This window comes from Misgurnus anguillicaudatus, chromosome 22 (assembly GCF_027580225.2).
Source record: "Misgurnus anguillicaudatus chromosome 22, ASM2758022v2, whole genome shotgun sequence".
Lineage (NCBI taxonomy): Eukaryota > Metazoa > Chordata > Actinopteri > Cypriniformes > Cobitidae > Misgurnus > Misgurnus anguillicaudatus.
Window position 1 is genome coordinate 25,252,233 of NC_073358.2, and position 14,496 is coordinate 25,266,728.

At 41.8% G+C, this 14,496-nt stretch overlaps 1 protein-coding gene across 1 annotated transcript in view; it reads right to left on the reverse strand.

Moving 5' to 3' along the window:
• arl15a (ADP-ribosylation factor-like 15a) overlaps positions 1–14,496 on the reverse strand; it is a 151,470-nt gene that overhangs the window by 70,251 nt on the left and 66,723 nt on the right. Inside the window, exon 4 of the mRNA XM_055199928.2 lies at positions 13,692–13,900. Coding sequence (XP_055055903.2) covers positions 13,692–13,900 — 209 coding nt within the window. The remainder of the gene's footprint in view (positions 1–13,691; positions 13,901–14,496) is intronic.

Consider the following 14,496-nt stretch of genomic DNA (forward strand, 5'->3'; position numbering starts at 1 on the left):
GTGTAATGCGAAACAACTCACAATTGTCCAGAACATTTTCTCAAAGAATTCCACAATTTAAAGGTCACGTTCTTCCTGATCCCATTTTTCAAACTTTAGTTAGTGTGTAATGTTGCTGTAAGAGCATAAATAACCCCATTTTCTTTAAAGGAACAGTATGTAGGATTGTGGCCAAAACTGGTACTGCAATCACAAAACTGGTGGCCAATACACAACATGACAACACAAACATCAGTTGAGGGCTGCAACTCCACTTTTTAAATGACAAAATCCTGGCCGGACCACTGTTGTCAGTGATATAAGTATTTGAAATGAAAATGATTTCTTAATGTCTAGTGACATATCAGGGCCATTTTATGATTAATTGATATACATTTCTTACATACTGTTCCTTTAACAGAAGTCCCCTTTCAGCGAACATCCCGTTTGGACTACAGCCCTCTACTTCCCGATAGAATGACATCAATAAACTCCACCCACAGGAATACGTCAGTCGCCAGCTTTGGCTCAAACAGCTCTGGCTAAGCTAAGCTGCTGTCAAATCACAACACAATAAACAAACTACACAATCAGAACTCATTCCGTATTTCCGAAGGAGGGACTTCATAGAACAAGGAAGACATTAGCCCGTTTTTAGGACAGTGAAAACAGCGCTTATAGAGATAAGTAAATTGTGTGGAAAAATACTGTGTTTTTTACACGTGAAACATGTTAATTTGCACACTTTACACAATCAAACCTTCAAGCTTTTGAGATGTGGGTTCTCATAGCCAGATTATATCGGGTCTGACCTAGATGGTGAAATGATTGCTTGTTTGGAGACAGAAGTGTGGAGACAAAGTCAAGTCCAAGACTTGGGACCAAGAAAAAACCAAGGCAGGGCAGAGCCAAGACCAGACCGACACTCCTTAAAGGGGACATTTCACAAGACTTTTATAAATGTTTGGTGTCCCCAGAGTACGTATGTAAAGTTCTAGCTCAAAATATCAAATAGATAATTTATTATAGCATGTTAAAATTCACTTTGTCAAAAATGTGACGTTTTGGGGTGTGTCCTGTTAAATGCAGATGAGCTGGGCCGGGTTTCCCAAAAGCATCGTAAGGCTAAGTAGATCGTTAAAACGATCGTACGAATCATCTTAAAATTACGGGCCATTTCCCAAAAGCTTCGTAACTTAAGTACCACTTGAAAATCATCGTAGATCTACCAGTGGTCTGGAGTAATCGTTAATTCATAAGTGCATCGTAAGACAACAGAGTTACAAGGACACCTGCAGGACAACCAGCAAATTGCACTCCTGCAATGACGATAATGTAATGTTTTAAATGTAGGCTATATTTATTTATTGGGTTCTTCTTTGTTTATTTTATATTAAATATATAATATAATATATTAAAAATTCAAATTAGAAATCAAATTTAAATGACTAAACATAAATTAATAAATGTATAATATATTAATAAAATAGATAATAGATAATAAAATTATTTTAGATAATAAAAACCAATAATAATAATAATAATCTAAACTATAAGATAAAATACAGAAGGCATTTTGCAGTGGGACAAGTCCTAACTAAATACGGAAAAGAATATTTCATTATGAAAATTTTAAAACATTTAAAAGGTCATTACAATAATAAAAAATATTATAAAAAATATTAGTGCACATTGGCTAAAGATCATTCTATTGGTGACATTTCAGCACTTGACAAACGGATAGCGACTCGTAAGTAGCACTTAAAACTCAGCTGCGAACGATTGTTTCACGTGCATCTTTGGGAAACGCACGTAAATGAACAACGAATGTTCGTTAAGTAGCTCGTAGAAAGTGCTCTTAAGTGCTTAGTTTAATCGTTATCGGGAAACCCAGCCCTGATCTCTGCACTAAATTGCAGTGCCATGGTTGGATAGTGTATATTAAGGGGCAGTACTATTATGATAAGATCCCCTTCTGACATCACAAGGGGAGTCAAATTTCAATGAGCTATATTTTCACATGCTTGCAGTAGGGCTGGGCGAAAAATCACCTGTGATTCTCATGCGTATCTCATCAGTAAAGCCGTTTCGGTAATTTGTAGTAGATCGCCATCACCTGCTTTCAGACAGAGCAGCATTTACTACACAGAGCCATATTTCACAGAGAAGCTAGGCAAAATCTCGTTCATAATCGTGGAAAATCGCCTCTGATAATGTATGCGGTTTTACCTAGCTTCTCTGTGATATGCAGGGCTGGACTGGTAATCTGGCATACCGGGCAAATGCCCAGTGGGCCGGCGCACTTGGGGGCCGGTGGATAGCCTATAATATGATTTTTTTGATTGGCCAACGACCGGCCCATAAAGCAGGAACAGCGGCCCATTGGTTCATTTTACATACTGACACTGGGCTGGCCCAATCATCTCTTAAAGGAATAGTCTACTCATTTTCAATATTAAAATATGTTATTACCTTAACTAAGAATTGTTGATACATCCCTCTATCATCTGTGTGCATGCACGTAAGCGCTGGAGCGCGCTGCGACGCTTCGATAGCATTTAGCTTAGCCCCATTCATTCAATGGTACCATTTAGAGATAAAGTTAGAAGTGACCAAACACATCAACGTTTTTCCTATTTAAGACGAGTAGTTATACGAGCAAGTTTGGTGGTACAAAATAAAACGTAGCGCTTTTCTAAGCGGATTTAAAAGAGGAACTATATTTTATGGCGTAATAGCACTTTTGGGAGTACTTCGACTCGGCGCAGTAACACCCTCCCTCTCCCATTATGAGAGTGAGAAGGGGAGCGGACTTTTCAGGCGAGTCGAAGTACTCCCAAAAGTGCTATTACACCATAAAATATAGTTCCTCTTTTAAATCCGCTTAGAAAAGCGCTACGTTTTATTTTGTACCACCAAACTTGCTCGTATAACTACTCGTCTTAAATAGGAAAAACGTTGATGTGTTTGGTCACTTCTAACTTTAGCTCTAAATGGTACCATTGAATGAATGGGGCTAAGCTAAATGCTATCGAAGCGTCGCAGCGCGCTCCAGCGCTTACGTGCACGCACACAGATGATAGAGGGATGTATCAACAATTCTTAGTTAAGGTTATAACATATTTTAATATTGAAAATGAGTAGACTATTCCTTTAACAAGCTCCTCCCCTACCCCTCTGTTTCTTGTGTCAGATGCAGTCAGGGTGGACTGCATCTGACCCAAGAAACAGAGGAGGAGTATCATACACATGGCGCATCATACATCTCACACTATTTCTGTCAATGTATTGCATTTTTTTTTTGGACACACCGCCCCAGGAGACACCTAATCAGCAGCCCATTGGTTCTTTTTTAGCGTCAGTGTGCGTCTCTTAAAATGAGAGACGACTAAGAAGCAAGTGGACATGCGGTAAGCAGAACTGCTTTTAAAACACTGTCGTTAGATATCCTCTTGATAAAACACAGTCAAAAACACAAGTGATAGACCAATGACTGTTTGCAAAATGACAGTGATAACACTGCGATGAAATACAGCGTGAGCAGGATTATTAGGTAGCTACATGAAACTTTTGGTCACAGTTTTTATCAAACATATTTACTAATTCCAAACCAAACCAAATTAATCTTAATAACTACCATTAATTATGTAAATAAAGCATTTATAAGTAATACATTATTGTTAATGATGGCTGGCTGGAGAAAAAAGCATCTTATATTCAAGTGTACAGAATAATTAGGCACATTTTCTTTTACATTTAAAATGGGCCAAAACAAGTTTAAAACACACACTGGAAATTCATTATTTGATGTCCATAAGAAAGATGCCATGCATGGAAATTGCAAAATTGAGGTTTGACCATTAGACAAGAAATCCTGATTCCAGCAAGGTCATAAAAATGGGATGACAGGACAAATACACAAAAATGAATGTTAGTTGTTAAAATTACTGTGGTTTGGAATTGGTAAAAGGTGTTCAGAAAAAAGTGATCAAAATATTCTGCAAACACTGTAATGGGACTTTTATCTCTGCCGTGAGACTGCGACTTTATTGTAACATTTATCAGGTCTCAGTGTTATCATAAGGTGGTCAGAATGGTTAGTTTACACATTGTGCACACTCACTGGCTAAAACAATTAGCAGATCTTTAAAACTTGCAAAGCCTTTTACATTTTTGTAATATCACGTGTCAGCTCTTATACTTTTCTACTTAATCATTATATGGAGTTAGTAGTCAAGATTGCACAAAGATTTGTGATCCTTTGTAGTGGGCCGGTCCGGGCCAAAATGCCAGTTTTTTGTCCTAGTCCTCCCCTTTAAATTCATCTGAAAGATTCACATAACCCTAACCCTAAAAGTCATAATAAAATAAAACAATGAAACGCTGCTATGTGCTACAGTTACAGTTGTCGTTAAAATTCACTTATTGTTTATTATTTATGTATAAAATCAAAATCACGTTTGCATTCATGCTCATATGTAAAAACAGCTCTATTGCCCTAGTGATGTTGCTGGCGGATGTCATAGTATTAAAAAAACACTGATACAATTTTGCAATAATTTCTTAAAGTTTATGGGCATTTGTAATTAATAAGTGGACAATTTTGATACACGCTCCTGTTCATTTATAGCCAAGCACAACAGTAACAAAAGAAATCAAATTAGTACTTAATTGCATTCGAAGTTAACAAATAAATCAGACAATGCACTGACAATTTAGTGATATCGCACAGTTGATATCAGTTTTTTAAGCCCGGTGCACACTGTGTGATTTCAGCAAGAATTTAGCTTGTTACTGGAATCCTAGTAGTAGTAGTAGTAAATCTTTATTTGTCCCTTTACAGGGCAATTTATGCAGCAACAGACCTCACAAACATACAATTTATGAAAGGAAACAACACAATAACCAACCATAAAACAAACATAAAACAAAAAACAATCCCAGAGCATTTACAGTACAATACCTAATTTGTCTATGCTAATTTAAAACATCACGGCTTCACCTTTATCTTTATGTTTCAAGTAAGTATTTAAACTCAAAACTGCATTTGAAACAAAAGACCTAGAGGATTTAACAGTCCTCCACTTGGGCACTCTATATCGCCTACCTGAAGGGAGCATTTCAAATTCTAAAAACAAAACATGGGATGAATCACCCAAAATAGTCAAGGACTTCCTGAGAACATTTCTCTCACATAAAGTAGTCAAACCCAGTTGTGTAGAGCCTGTAATCTTTGATCCTAGATTTACAATGCTCTGCAGCTTGGATCAACTTTTAAAAATTAATCAATAAAACCAACAAATCATACCAAAACTAAAAACTGTTTCAATAAAATATCTATAAAACAAAGTCAATATAGATTTATCCACATCAATGGACTTAAGCTTCCTCAATAAATATAGCCGTTTTTGTGCTTTTGATACAACGAGATTTGTATTTTCCACCCAACTGAGCTTATCATCAATTACTGTACCCAAATACTTGTATGAACTAACCTTCTCCACCTCTTTACCCGCAACCACTATTTTAGATGGATTTTCAACTGAAGTATTAAAATCTATCATCATATCTTTAGTTTTGGATACATTAATTTGTAATTGTGAACTCTCACACCATTCCAAGAAATAGTTCAAAATGGGCCCATGCTCTGTGTCACCCTGTTTTAGCAGACTTAGCACCACTGTATCGTCAGCATATTTGATAATATGTCTGTCTAAAAATTGACTTCTACACCTATCGGTATATAAAATAAATAACAAGGGTGAAAGAATACAGCCTTGAGGGCAGCCCACTGAAGAATAAAGTTCCTGGGAGTGTTCTCCATTTACCCGTACTATTTGAGGTCTTCTGGTCAGAAAATCTAAAATCCAAGCCACCAAACTCTTAGGAACATCGAATTCAGACAGCAAACGTTCAGCTAAAAGAATTGGTTGAATAGTGTTGAACGCTGATGAGAAATCTACAAATAATAAACGAGCATGTCTCTTGCCGGTATCCACATGTTTATATATAAGATTTAAAAGTGTCAGAGTGGCATCCTCCACGCTTCTATTTCTCCTATAAGCAAATTGTAATGGATCAATCAGCTGATTTGTATACTCTACAATCCAAGTTTTGATAATTCTCTCAAAACACTTCATTAGTGGTGATGTTAAAGAAATTGGTCTGAAGTCGTTCATTTGTTTGGGATTTGTCATTTTAGGAATGGGTACAATAGTGGATTTTTTCCAAACTGAGGGTACTTTCTGTAATTTCAATGAGGCCTGAAAAATAAAATGACTAATATCACATAACTGATACGCACAACTCCTCAGAACTCTCCCACTCACTTTATCAGGCCCCGGGCTTTTATTTTGTGGGGTGGTTTGCAAAACTCTATAAACAGAGGCCTTATCAATCTGCAAACATTCCTCTGTTTTCAAACTAGAATAAAAGTCCTTACATGTTTCACTAAAATCATTTGTATCAAATCGCCTAAAAAAATCATTAAATTCATTTGCTATCCCTCCATTTTCTGTCAAAGATTCAATTCGAGTAATACCAACTGGTTCCTTGTTACTTGTACCAGCCATTGTCTTTATTCCTCTCCATGCTGACTGAATATTACCCTTAATAAACTTCTCCTCCACTGATGCCTTATATTTCCTTTTTGCCCTTCTAATTTCCCTTTTAACTTCCTTGTTAATCTGACACTTTTCCAAATCTGTACCTTGATAAAAAACCCGTTTCTTCTTATTTAAAACATGTTTCAATGATTTTGTCACCCATGGCTTATTATTTGAATACATTTTTACATTTTTCCTAGGTATCACAGACTCTTCACAAAAGTGAATGTATGAACTCACAACATCAGCTAACTCATCGTTATCTACACAAGACTTTTTAAAAATGTCCCATTCAGTGCAATCAAAGCAGTCTTGTAATTGTAAGATGTTATCATCAGTCCATCTTTGAAATGACCTGGTAACAGGTGTAACTCTCTGCAACACTGGTTTATAACATGGTTGCAGAAGGACTGCATTGTGATCTGCACCCCCAATTGGGGGTCTTGAAAAGGATCTATATGCATCTGGTATTGAACCATAACATAGATCCAGTATTTTTTGATGGCGTGTAGGACAATCAATATATTGTTGAAAATTTAAAACGCCTTCCAGAGAACATTTGTTAAAATCACCCATAATAAGATGAGGAGCATCTGGTGAATGCAACTGATACCGATGTACTACCTGACTAATGATGTCCGTTGCCTTCTGAACATCAGACTTCGGGTGAATATATACCAATGAAATAGAAAGTTGCTGAAATTCTCTTGGCAAATAAAAAGGCCTAATAGAAACAGTCAGTAGTTCTATATCAGCGGTGCACACTTCCTCACGCACAATCACTGTTTTTGCCCAACGGTTGTTTACGTACAAACAAACACCTCCACCTTGAGACTTTCCTGTGATTGACAGGTCACGGTCCAGCCGTAGAGGTGTACCAAACCCGTCCAGAAACAGTTCGGTATCACAATCCTTCTCGTTTAACCAGGTCTCCGTCAGTGCAATTAAACAAACGTCTCTGTACTCCTGTAAACAGCGCACATTTGCTTGCAGCTCATTTATTTTCCTTCGTAAGGACTGCACATTCGCGAGAATTATACTTGGCAATGGGATACGCTTGAACCCCAACTTTTTTAACTTCAGTCGAATTCCACCGGGCTTCCCCCTCTTCCTCGCCTTTATATTAAAATCCAAATTTTCGTACCTTGTGTATCCGGACAAGTCCGAGTTCGCCACAGTCCTTGGATAATTTCCACGCAATTGGAGCAACAATTCCCGGCTATATTGTAGCGTTGGATAGCGTGGGAATTCCTGAACACTCCAAACAACCCAGAAAAATGTCCAGAACGTCAACACCCAAAACCAATCCATTTCGTCTAGTGAATACTAACTAATAGTTAAAAGAAAACCAATGCTCCGGGCAAAAAAGGACATAAAAGAAACAAAGATTTTCACACAACAAACACACGAGGCACAGTGCTACCGGTCGCTACAAGAGCAGCGCCTCCTAGGCTAAAATCTTCCGTCTTTGCTAGTTTGACAAGTTCACAGACAGCTGATTAATGACCGTTGCAATCAAATATATCCTCCGACAAAATTCTGGCAGTATCAGAAATTTTGAGATACAATCCTGTGTGTGACATCTCCCCCAAGACAACCGGCAGATCAAGAACCAATAGACGCACAGAACTCGATGAGGAAATTAGTGTGACAACAACAAAACAACGCAGGCAAAATGTCAAAAAGAGCCAGGTAGACTGTACAGCAGGAGGACAAACTTGTGGAGATGTAATGGAAAGATAAAAAATGCTTGGACAACGTGTCATCGACAATGTACATGATAGAAAAAAAAAGGAGGCAGCCTGTAGAGAAATCGCGCTGGAAATACAAATGCCAGGTACCAGGTAGTTTTTTCATCTTTTTATGCTCGAGACAAGTCATGATTAACGCTAAAATTAATTCTAGATGATGTTTCGGTTTGCTAGACTTGGCTTCAGCATGTGTTCGCCCAACCGTTGCCAATTGATAACGTCAAACTACAGATTTGTTTGTTTGCGTGCGTCCGAAGTTAAAAAGAGTTGTAAAGAGTTTAAATCGGACTATTTAAAATTGCACAGTGTATACTGGGCTTTAGTCAGAGGCTAAGACAAGACTTAGTACAAATGCAGTCAAGAACAAGACAAGATCAAGACCATCATAAAGTTTCAAGTACTACAAGACTAGCTCAAAGTATGGTCAGTTGTGACAGATGGCAATGGCACTTCTGAGGCACTTTTGTGTAGCTGTTCAGTGGGCAGCGATGACCTGGCTGATTATACATTATGACTCAGAGTTTGGAGGATGTTTAGTCTTTGCAGTTGTCTGGGCAGGTGACTGAGCCTTTGGGGTAAACTGGATCATCTTCTTCTAACCACAACTTTACTGCAACACCTGCTATTTAATAAAGAGTGTAGAATATGTGAAGCATTTTATTATTAAAATAAAATCAGATTATATTTAAACAATAACACTTTAAATTCATTTTATTGCAAAAGAGCTAATATTTTGTGTCACAAACCTCAAATCATTTCAAATTAGTTTCTTGAACATGAAAATGAGTTCAGTGTACTAAAATGGCCCAATAGAGCATCTTTGGGATGTGGTGGAAATAATAACTACAACACCAGAGTAACCATTCCTTGTTTCTACTAACCAATTTTGCCACAATATATGTAACTGTCATGGTTCTGCCATTTTGTCCTTTGTTTAATCTAGTCGTGTGGCAGAACCATGACAGACCCATGTTTTGTGTGAGAGCACTGGCTTTGTTTATTCCTAGCCATGTGCTCTCAGTCTCGTCTCTTGATCCCGCCTCCTTGTTTCCTCATTAATTATCCCATTATTGTTTGATTCCTGTGACCTGTTGCCCTCATTAGTTCTCCTCTATTTAAGATCCTTGTGTTTGTTGTCCTGTGCTTGTGCATTGTTCCATATACCTGTGAGTACTCTGTCTGAAAGTCAAGTCTAGTCTAGTGTTTTATATATCAAGTGTTTTGTCAAGTTTATTGTTTAGTGTCACCCAGTCTAGTGTTAAGTGTAGTTATAGTCTTGTTGAGTGTTCATTTAATATCTTTTATGTTGTTTTGCCCCCTCGTGGGTTTTGTTTTCTGTTTATTGTATAATAAAAGTCTTTAGTTTATATCCACCTCTGTCTGCACTTGGGTTCCTCCTACACCACATAACAGAATGCACAAGCCAACAAGGAACCCAGCAGACAGCATGTCTCTTCCCGCTAGGCGGCAGTCGGCTGACCTTGAACAGTGGTGGCAGTCGACTGCCGTCGACATGAAGATGGGCAAGGCTCCGTTTCCTCCCCAGGGAGATAAGGCCCTGAGGGAGTATGCCAAAGACTTGGAAGCGAGGAGGTGTTTTCTGCCTGAAACTCTCCTCAATTCTTACCTCATCGCGGGCCTTAATGTCCCTCCGCCTTTACAAGAACGGGAGAGGTTGATCCGCCGCCCATTTGGTGAAGTTGTGGACCGTTTGTGTCAGGAGGAGTTTCCAGGTTCCACCAGGGCATCAACATCTGCCACACTGCCAGTGATCCCGGAGGGTCGCATCCTAGCCATAGCTATGCTTGGGGACAATGCTCTCCCCACCTCAACTCCTGCCGCAGCTGTCAGCCTCCGTGGCAAACGAGAGAGACGGCAGTCGTGGGAGTCTGCTTCTGAGAACTCCTCCTCTGAGTCTGCCTTGCCTGTGGCAATTTCCCCAGTCCCAGCTACGGTCACTATTCCTGCTACGGCCACAGCGCCACGACCAAGGAAGAAGAAGAGGAGGAAGGGGGTTTCCTGTCCTTCATCTCAGTCTTCTCCTGGGTCGCTCTCAGCAGTGCAATCACCGCTGCAGCCCCTGCCGTCTGCGCAGCCACCGCTGCAGCCCCTGCCGTCTGCGCAGCCACCGCTGCAGCCCCTGCCGTCTGCGCAGCCACCGCTGCAGCCCCTGCCGTCTGCGCAGCCACCGCTGCAGCCCCTGCCGTCTGCGCAGCCACCGCTGCAGCCCCTGCCGTCTGCGCAGCCACCGCTGCAGCCCCTGCCGTCTGCGCAGCCACCGCTGCAGCCCCTGCCGTCTGCGCAGCCACCGCTGCAGCCCCTGCCGTCTGCGCAGCCACCGCTGCAGCCCCTGCCGTCTGCGCAGCCACCGCTGCAGCCCCTGCCGTCTGCGCAGCCACCGCTGCAGCCCCTGCCGTCTGCGCAGCCACCGCTGCAGCCCCTGCCGTCTGCGCAGCCACCGCTGCAGCCCCTGCCGTCTGCGCAGCCACCGCTGCAGCCCCTGCCGTCTGCACAGCCCGTCACAGCTACCCCTGTAACGGACCCTGTCTCGTCTCCGCTGCCGGAAGCAGCGCCCCCTGTCACGGACCCTGTCTCGTCTCCGCTGCCGGTCGCAGCGCCCCCTGTCACGGACCCTGTCTCGTCTCCGCTGCCGGTCGCAGCGCCCCCTGTCACGGACCCTGTCTCGTCTCCGCAGCCGGTCGCAGCGCCCCCTGTCACGGACCCTGGCTCCTCTCCGCAGCCGGTCGCAGCGCCCCCTGTCACGGACCCTGTCTCGTCCTCGCTGCCGGACGCAGCGCCCCCTGTCACGGACCCTGTCTCGTCCTCGCTGCCGGTCGCAGCGCCCCCTGTCACGGACTCTGTCTCGTCTCCGCTGCTGGACGCAGCGCCCCCTGTCTCTCCAGCTCCTTCAGTTGCTTCCTCCCGTGCTCCATCGTCCTGTTTGTCTGCCTGGTCCCCTGCTACTGTCTCCATGTCTTCCCTTGACTCTCTCCCCTACCCTGTGAGTCCTGGCTCGCCCTCATCTGCTCCCTTGTCTTCCCCTACCACGCCCTGGAACCCTACCTTGCCTCCTTTTGTTCCCCTTACCCAGTCTGCATCCCCAACCAAGCCTGTTCCCTCCAAGATCCCCACCAAGCCTGCCCGGACTCCTCGTCCCAAGCCCTCCACTACCCCTGAACCCAAGACCCCTTGCCCACCCTGCTCCACCCTACCTGGATTTCCTCACGTTAACTCTGTTTTGCCTCCGCCCCCCCTCCCTTGTTTGTTGTTTTTATTGTGTCACCCCAACCCTCTTGTAATGTTATCTTGTCTGCCCCTGTGTATATTTGTCATGTTTTCTTGGTGTCTGTCTATCTGTCAGTCTGTCATGTCTCGTGTTTAGTGTTCCCCTGGGGAGCGTCTGGAAGCCGCTCCTTAAGGGGGGGATTCTGTCATGGTTCTGCCATTTTGTCCTTTGTTTAATCTAGTCTTGTGGCAGAACCATGACAGACCCATGTTTTGTGTGAGAGCACTGGCTTTGTTTATTCCTAGCCATGTGCTCTCAGTCTCGTCTCTTGATCCCGCCCCCTTGTTTCCTCATTAATTATCCCATTATTGTTTGATTCCTGTCACCTGTTGCCCTCATTAGTTCTCCTCTATTTAAGATCCTTGTGTTTGTTGTCCTGGGCTTGTGCATTGTTCCATATACCTGTGAGTACTCTGTCTGAAAGTCAAGTCTAGTCTAGTGTTTTATATATCAAGTGTTTTGTCAAGTTTATTGTTTAGTGTCACCCAGTCTAGTGTTAAGTGTAGTTATAGTCTTGTTGAGTGTTCATTTAATATCTTTTATGTTGTTTTGCCCCCTTGTGGGTTTTGTTTTCTGTTTATTGTATAATAAAAGTCTTTAGTTTATATCCACCTCTGTCTGCACTTGGGTTCCTCCTACACCACATAACAGTAACTAATGCAAGTGTCAATACCAATAGCTCACTAAAAACTCACTTATTCACAGGTATCACAATTTTAAATCTACTTTGAAGACACTTTTGGACCAATTCATGCATATAAGGTGACTGCTTGTGATTATGATAGGCAGGATTTATCACACTGACAGGGTACAGTAATTACCCAATATGAATACAGTGTACTGTAACTAGTTACCTGAGAAAGTTTAAATGGGACCACAACTCCCCCCACACACACAGATGAAGGGGAAGTCAGACTATATTCCATTCTATGCTATTCTTTGCTCCAGATTTGCAAGCAAGAGTTGCTGCAACACAAAGTATTACAGAGACATAAAATGTGACCAGATAAAAGGCCTGTGGTAAAACTCAAAGCCTCTCTAAACCAAACTCACGTGGCTCTGAAGTGTTTGCAAACAGTTAAAAGAGGTCAATCGCTCTCTGGAGCTTTGACTGCTAAAAATAGTCCAACACATGGCGAATTCCCCAGTAATGTGGTTTATGCTGATCGGATGCAACTGACCATATTTACGAGGTTAAACAAAAGAAAGGTCTGTGTGGTCTCTCTCACATGGCCACCAAGTGACTGAAGTTAACACGAAATACAAGCATGCAAAAGTTATGTCACACATGCCATTGGCCAGTATCATGATCAATATCATATTATGATATATCTACTCTATGGGTGGCACACAGATGGCCAAAATTAACATCATGCAGACAGATGAGGTTAATTAAAATTACACAGTTATAATAGTAACTATAAACGCCACATCCTTTGGATTTTCCCGGCAAAACTGATCCAAGTCCTTCACATAACAATCAGTCTACAGGCTTTCATAGACAACCTAGGAAGTTGGGAAAAGTCTTGTTTATTAAGTTTTGTTAGTCGCTGTTCTCATATTGGCAATAAATAAACAATTAAAAGGGACATTTCACAAGGCTTTTTTAAGAGGTCAAATAAATCTTTGGTGTCCCCAGAGTACGTATGTGAAGTTTTAGCTCAAAATGACATTCACCTCTGGAATTGAAACTTCAAGTGTTACCATTCATACTTCCTCTGTCCCGAACAACCTCTACAAGGTTTTTACAGTAAGTGTAAAGAGACTATTAGTCAACCGGCCCACATCACAACAATGTTTACATCGATCTGTATGGTGGGGGAGCTCCCCACAACATCCCATTCCAACTACATTACGTCTGCACCCTGCTCAGTCATCTGACCGTAAACAACAGCTCTTATTGCATGACAACAGGACACCCCCCAAAATGTACACTTCCCATCTCAGTCCAAACACTTCAGAGAGCGTGTAAATACAGAGACCAGCAACAACAGCAAAGGATCATAGAAGATAGTGTGGAGGCCCAAGTACTTCACTTACAGCTATATTTGGTGTGGAAAACTACCATACCTCCGGTACAGAACGGGCAGCTGGTGAATCCTGGTGGTTGGCGAGGATGAGAAACGGGAGGGTGCACAGCTGTGGATGCTGCAGGGCCAGGTGGAGCTCAGATCGCGATGCCTCCATCTCGTCATCGGATGCAGCGCTGTTGAGGACAAAAACCACACCGTGGGAACCTTGGTAATATCGACTCCAGTACTTCTTGATGGTCTCTGCTCCTACATAAAGGGAAACAATAATAGCATACCATGTGTTCACGTTTTGTTCACATTTATACTCAAGCATTGCAAAGCATTTGTACACCACAAAACCAGTCGTAAGGGAATACATAAGCTTTCAATTGATGTATAATTTGTTAGGATAGGACGATATTTGGCTGAGAAACAACTATTTGAAAATCTGGAGTCGCTTTTAAAGTTGTCCAAATGAAGCCCTTTAGCAACACATATTACTAATGATAAATATTTTTTTATATATATGAGTATTTCACAATCTGCTTAGTTACTGGGATTTTCACGCAAAACCATAGGGTTTACAAAGAATGGTGTGAAAAGGGAAAAACATCCAGTATGCGGCAGTCCCGTGGGCGAAAATGCCTTGTTGATGCTACAGGTCAGAGGAGAATGGGCCGACTGATTCAAGCTGATAGAAGAGCAACTTTGACTGAAATAACCACTCGTTACAACCGAGGTATGCAGCAAAGCATTTGTGAAGCCACAACACGCACAACCTTGAGACGGATGGGCTACAACAGCAGAAGACCCCACCGGGTACCACTCATCTTCACTACAAAAAAGAGGCTACAATTTGCACA